The 7,049-nt window shown below is 37.9% G+C and overlaps 1 protein-coding gene and 1 long non-coding RNA gene across 2 annotated transcripts; both read right to left on the bottom strand.

Annotated features, from left to right (window-relative positions):
- Positions 1 to 743: 743 nt before the first annotated feature.
- On the bottom strand, positions 744 to 2,737 carry LOC109110598 (serine/threonine-protein kinase pim-1-like). The gene is made up of 7 exons (XM_042774713.1): positions 2,701 to 2,737; positions 2,322 to 2,416; positions 2,121 to 2,174; positions 1,626 to 2,004; positions 1,293 to 1,469; positions 1,011 to 1,099; positions 744 to 840 (listed from the first exon to the last, which is right to left on the bottom strand). Exons 1-7 carry the CDS (start codon positions 2,735 to 2,737, stop codon positions 829 to 831), a joined length of 843 nt encoding a protein of 280 aa, XP_042630647.1. The 3' UTR covers positions 744 to 828.
- Positions 2,738 to 3,001: 264 nt separating this feature from the next.
- On the bottom strand, positions 3,002 to 4,253 carry LOC109110748. The gene is made up of 4 exons (XR_006162443.1): positions 4,099 to 4,253; positions 3,694 to 3,782; positions 3,416 to 3,469; positions 3,002 to 3,265 (listed from the first exon to the last, which is right to left on the bottom strand). It is a non-coding gene; the product is annotated as an uncharacterized LOC109110748 (long non-coding RNA).
- Positions 4,254 to 7,049: the final 2,796 nt, after the last annotated feature.

Genomic DNA, 7,049 nt, shown 5'->3' with positions numbered 1-7,049 from the left:
GAAAATAACATTTTATTAAGCTACACTTTGTAATGTTCAAATGAATGTTTATACAATGTCTTATTTTTAATAAAATGTAAGTGGAAAGAACATTGTAGGAACATTATGCTAACCATAAAATAACGTTCCAGCAACGCTAAGCAAACTGGACATTTTAACATTCTTGGAATGTTTCAAATAAAATGAGAGATCACTTCTGACCGTTCCGGCGCTTGCGCAGACTAAGCCAGAACGTGCGCACACGTCACACACCAGGAAGCGCGCGCGCCCTCAGATCACTTGGACGTGGTTGTGTACAAGACATAAAAACGATATAAATACTGTTCGTTTTCTCACACAAACCACTTGTTTCGTGTCTTAGGCCATCAATGTGTACTTACGATGGGGAATTGTTAAATTTAGACTTCTCTGTGCATGTTCTTTGAGGTGGTGACCATAGACCTGCATTAAATGACTGGCAGACAAGAACGGTTTGACCTAAAAATATCAAAATTGAAACTACTGCGGAAACAAAGACACCTACATCTTGGATGTCCTTGAGGTAAGCTAAAACATACCAAAATTTAATTTCAAAGTGAACTATCCCTTTAACGTGCAATTGTCAGCATTTATCAATTAATGCGTTAACACTACAATAACGTGTTAACTTGCCCAGCCCTAAAATAAATACATAATATATTCTTATTTAAAACAACTTTTCTGGGTTGTTTTGGATTGCACAGGACAGACATGCTAGACTGGGCCTCTGATACCGGTGCAACTATTGCAGGAACCATTGGGGGGCGCTGATAGTGGAGAGCTAAAGAGACACCAACTTCTGAGGTGGTCTTATGTGGTGACCTGAAACAAAACAGAAATAAATACAGTATTATTACATGTGTAAATACACTATAAAGGAAAGTTTATAAGGTACAACATACAACTTATTAAATCTAATAATAAAAGCAAAGCAAGAAAACTTCGAATTTAAAATATGTCAAATTATTTTAAGGTGATCTTAGGTTTAGTACCGTAAACCACTTGTGGGAAAGGATTTCCTCCAGTTCAATTCGCTTCTTCGGCTTTACTTGCAGGAGAGCGTGGATCAATCTGCAGCATTCTGTGCAGAAAGACAAGCGGCACATCTGATTATTTCCTTAAACTTAACACCTGCTTTAACTTACTGATCATATATTAGCTGTAAGAGTTCAGGCATCAGAAATCAAGAAAACTTCATGCAATTTCTAACGGCCATCTTTCATAAAGCCACTTGTCCCTGTTTTGTATGTTTAAAATGATGACAGAACTCTTACGTTTTGACAGGCCAGTTTTGGACCATAGGTGCAGTTTGAGCATGTGCAGATCTAAGTAACCTGGAAAATATCCGGCCACTATTCTGAATAACAGAACCCCCAGTGACCAAACCGTCGCAGGCTTGCCATGGTACTTTCCTGTTATGTAAAACTCAGGAGGGGAGTATTTTGCTGTGCCTGGAAGAAAAAGATTTTATTCAATGTGCAAGTTCGATTCACAAGTGTCGTAATTCTACTGCGAGTGCTTATCGAGGTGCTTCACAGCTCCAAGTCATAATGTAATCGTCACTAGAGTTACAGTGCCAAACTGCAGCTTTGAGATACAGTACATACCACAGTATGACATGTAGACAGTTGTCCTCAGAATGTCCCCACACCCAAAGTCAATTAATTTGACTTCAAGTGTCTCGTTGTTGATGAGAAGGTTGCTCAGTTTAATGTCACGGTGGAACACGTCGCGCTGGCAGCACACGTTCGCAGCCTGAGCCGTCTGCCTCATGACTTGCCGTGCTAAGCTCTCATTGAGACTTCCACCCTGACGCCCCACAAAGTCTTCCAAAGTCTCGCAAGGAGAGGGACATTCGAGAATTATGACGAAATGGTCATCGTAGTCCTTCCAGTCCAGGAGCTGGATGATCTCTGGCACTCTGGGGCCTTTATTTGCCAGGATTGTGAGGGCGATCTCCATTGGAAGAAGCTGCCGATACCCAGGCTAAAAGAAAGACAGTTATTATGATGGGAAGATAGATGTTGTTTTCCAAATAAGGACTAAGTCCAGTTTCCCTGCTAGTTAGTGAGAGGAGAACATAGAGAGTGCATCTTACTTACAATGTATAAACCTTCCCTGTAGTCTTTGGTCTTATCGACATATTTGACCGCCACCTGATCAAGAAAACAAACAACAATTAACTTGTGAAGAGGCAACATCATTCCTGTCATTAAATCTAAACAGACGAGTTTTGTAAAGTTTAATTGAATTTAAATCACATCACAAAAGTATAAAGATGAGCTAGATAAGTTTTTACTTACTTTAAGCTCATCCTCCAAACGTCTGGCCTCATACACAGCACCGAATCCACCTTTTCCTAGCAGATCCCCCAGCTGGTAGTGGCTGAAAATGAAGTCTGTTAAGAGATAAAACAACTGCAGTTTTAAACATCAGTTATTATTCAGTTTTATTTTATATACATATCTATGTTATTTGTCACCTCTAAACTATGTGCATATAAAATTATAAAAACTTTTTGTTTTTATATTTCCCGGATGAAAGATCTGAACATGACCTTAATCTATTTTCAAGTTGATTTATATGTGTTGATGTGGATTTTTTCCTGATTTCCCGAAATTCCCGATTTAACACATTTTATCAATTCATCGAGGAAACTTTAAAAATGAGACCAAATTATACCAATAAGAGACCACACAAGATGCTTAAAAGCTTTCATAATCTATCCTTTAAAACTAGAATGATTTAAAAAAAATAATTCCTTTAAAATCATTCTAGAGGACAGGTCCCCTAATAATCAATTAGTCAATTCATTAATGAATTAATGTCCTAGTAACAGATGTCTAGGTATGAATGATGACTGGTCATGGTCATGTCATTTACCATCACTGCATCTGGCTTTCCGTTCTTTCTGATTCTTCACTTTCTCTCTCTGCTGCTCTTGCTGCTCTTGCTTCAGCTCTTCTTCACCCTGAACTGGGTTCGAGCTGCTCTTACGATGTTTTATAAGAGCTCTGAAGAAAGAGGCCACCCTCCACCACTTCTTTTTCTTCTTCCCTTTCTCCTTCACCTTACTCTCCTGGCCGTTTCCCTCAGCAGCATCAACAGTGGTCTCGTGAGGATGTTGTTCCTCTGTGTTGGTGCTGGGTTTTGGGGGGGTGCTGAGATCGCATCCATGGCTATCCGGGCCTCTGTTTGCCAGGATGTTGAGGGCCTTCTGCTCTGGAAGACGGTGTGGATATCCAAGCTAAAAGAGAGACAGTTTTTTGATGGTAAGATGAAAGTTGTTTTCCAAATGAGGATTTGGTCCAATCTTGGACAAGTTACTCTACTGAAAGAAATAACTGTCTGTGATTGAAATAACTGTCTGAACAGAGGAGAAGTGCATCCTACTTACAATGTTTAAACCTTCCACGTCTTCATCAGTCTTGTTAAGATGTATCACAGACACCTGATCAAGAAAATGAACAAGTTAACTCACGTGTAGAGGCCTCATCATTCCTGTCATGAAATCTGTTACATTTTGTAAAGTTTAATTTAATTTAAATCCAACCAGGACAAAAAGATACACTGAGAGGCCTTGCTAACAATAGAATGATGTAACCAAATGATGAAGATAAGACAGGGCAAAATTTATTTGCTAGCTAGGCAAGTTTTCATTCATCTTTTACTTACTTCAGGGTCATCCTCCAAATGTCTCACCTCAGCGTCAAATCCACCTTCACAGAGCTGATCACACACCTGGCTGTGGCTGACGCTGTCGTCTGTTAAAAGATAAAAGTATTTTTAAACATATCCTGGATCTTGCCCTTAATCAGTCTTCAAGTTTCTTTATTTTTTAATTAAAATTACCCTATTTTTTTTTTTTTTTAATTCCCCTGAATTAACATCTATATTGAGGAAACATTAAAAAGTTAGGAAAAGGCTATTGAAGACTATATAAGAAAGCTATTATAATCTATCCTCTAGATTAATTTACTAGAATTGGATATCTAGGTATAAATGATGACTTTTTGATGTAACGTACAGAGCTTTAGTAAACTGTGCAACATATTCTTATGAGGTGATCATTTAATTTACCATCACTGCATCTGGCTTCACATTCGTTCTGAGGCTTCACTCCCTCACTCTGCTCTTGCTGCAGCTCTGCTTCACCCTGAACTGGGTTCGAGCTGCCCTTCAGATGTTTCTTCACAGCTCCAAAGAAAGAAGTCAACCTCCACCACTTCTTTTTCTTCTTCACTTTCTCCATCACCCTACACTCCTGGGCGTTTCCCTCAGCAGCATCAGCAGTGGTCTCGTGAGGATGTTGTTCCTCTGTGCTGCTGCTGCTGGGTTTTGGGGGGGTGCTGAGATCGCACCCCTGACTCTCCGTCAACGGATGAACTCGAGAAGTTCGCTTATACATTGTCTTCAAAATCACTGAAGATGACTGATCAGTTTCACTCACCACTGCTACTAAACCCACAAAATGCATCAGAATTTCATGGCCTTGAAAGTTCTACGAATTCTTCCTGTGATGTCACAATAACCCGCTCGGCTTTTTCTTCTTCTTCTTTTTTTTTTTCACGCAGCTGGGGCCGGATTCACGAAAAATTCTTCTTAACTGCCATGTTTCCTTCTGACATAAGAAGAAAAAAAAGTTATGAATATTTTGTATTTCCACAAATTCATCTTACCAGTGTTCTTCTGTTTTTTTAAGACAAAATTTGAGAAAATGTAATTTTTTTGTAAAAAAAAAAAAAAAAAAAGAAATTCCTAGTTTATTTCAACATAACGCAACATAAAGTCCCACTAAATATAGTAGGACTATTAATAGACTTGTGCACGCGCACACTCCAACTTGTGAACGGCTCTTTATTCAAAAACGGCGAATTTTTGGAAAATCGGGCGCGCTTATGATTATTACGAAGTGTTTTTCATTAAGTTTATCATCGAGTCTTCAGCAAGAACCACCACTGATTCAATAATGCATGTCATTTTCTTCTCATGAATTTTTTTTTTTTTTCAGAAATTGCATTTCTTACAAACTTCTTACAAACTTCTTGGAATTCATCTTAGGACATTTTTTAACTTATTTCTGAAGATGATTTTCGTGAATCCGACCCGTGATTTTAAATCAGTCATAATGAATCCCAGTATCATTCAATGACAAGAGTAAACTATATCATACCTAAAAGACCCAGATTGAACAATTGTTAAACGATTCACAATTTAAGTAGTAAAGAAAAACATGTTGCTCACCATATGAAATAAAATCTGTATTAAACGTATTTTATGAATTTAAATCTTTTAATTTCATATGCAAATTTGATCATTATCTAGGCCTATCTGTCTAGATAGATATAATGCTTTGTCTCAATGTTTCAATCGATTTTATATACAAATATGTATTACACAACATATCTGCTGCATACCTTTCACATGAATATGTATGTATTGCCCAGTTTAATTACAATACAAAATATATACAAAAAATATATTTGATATAAAATACTAATAAAGGCATGACTTTTGCTTTAATAACTTGTGGCTAGTTTTACGTTTAGGTTTGTCTTCAGGTTTCTTCCAAATCAGGATTTCTCTCTCTCTCTCTCTCTCTCTCTCTCTCTCTCTCTCTCTGTGTGTGTGTGTGTGTGTGTATTGTCTGTATGTATCTGCTATAGCTAGTGTATTAATCAAGTTGTTTGTTTCTCCTGGTGTCTATAGCTTTTAACATGTTCAGATGGGATTTTATAGTGTGTTGCAGTCTGTGGTTTTACTTTATTGCTGTGGATCTCCTTCCTATCAATGCTCTATTGCTTTTTTTTTTGGATGATGATGATGTTGAGTCATTTGCATATAGAACTGTGCTGCATATCCATCTGCAGCAGCCTATATTGTGCTGTCTTTCCCCTATATCCCAGAATCCTTTGCAACAAGTGATAAGACTTTTAGCCTGTCCAACACATGTATTAAAATAACACATCTGCTTCTTAATAGTTTACCAGTAATAACTTATCATTTGGCAGGAGGCTCTTGTCTTTTATGATCTCAATAAAACTAGACTCCAACATGATTCTTTTACAAACAGCCAAATTATTCTGCTCAAAATCAAATGGCATCTAACACAAGACTAAGCTGTGAGCATATGGGCATACGGTGTACCAAACATTTGGAAAACTATTCAAGATCTCGTCCTTGAGTAGATCTCACAGAGCACTCTATCATCAAAATGAATGATTTTACTTTTCCTCAGAGTTTCTCATTTATCTAAGCAGCAGACACTCCATCGGATTGGTCCATATCTCAAAGTGCCATCAAAGAACAAGGACTTATATTTGCTCAAAACACAGTTAAAAATCTGAATTAAAACAGCCCCTTTAGTGTTGTTTTCTTAGACAAAAATACTACCAAAAATACAATCCCAAAAACACTAGAACAGACCTGTTAGGGACTGGGGACCTGTAACCACACAAAACACCCTAGCAACCATCCAGAACACCTTAGCAACCATCCAGAACACCATGGCAACCTAAGTGCTCTAAAACAACATCCTAGGATCACTGAGGTGAGTTTAAGCACCACTCATGTCCAAGATAAAAGGAAAATATATATTTAATTCTGAAATGAAAAACAAGTTCATCATGGAAGCGGTGTAGTAGAGGTATATTGAAGTTATTGCATGTATGAATTGCATAAATTGATAGACAAAACGATGTATGCACACAAGCTGCATCTACTCAGCTATGGTAAGTGTCCGCCAGCACGTTTCGATCACAGTCGTCTTTCCAAAGGTCTGATCTCACCCGTCAGCTATGGCAGGCCTGACATTATCAGGGGAATTCTCCTCTTCCAGCCTGGTACATGACAGAGATTCCAGTGCTATCGGCCTCCTTGGCTTTCTAACAGTCCCATTGTGTCAAATTAGACTGTATTTACATCTGGCATCTGAGCAGAATAAATTAAGCCGTTTTTATTTGCATTGTTTCTCTAGTTTAATAATAAATGAGTGAAAGGTCGTGCGGTGTGGAGGGATGAAACGCTTTTGT

This window comes from Cyprinus carpio, chromosome A18 (assembly GCF_018340385.1).
Source record: "Cyprinus carpio isolate SPL01 chromosome A18, ASM1834038v1, whole genome shotgun sequence".
NCBI lineage: Eukaryota > Metazoa > Chordata > Actinopteri > Cypriniformes > Cyprinidae > Cyprinus > Cyprinus carpio.
Note: the sequence above shows the minus strand (reverse complement) of the source record. Positions and strands in the feature narration are given on the sequence as shown.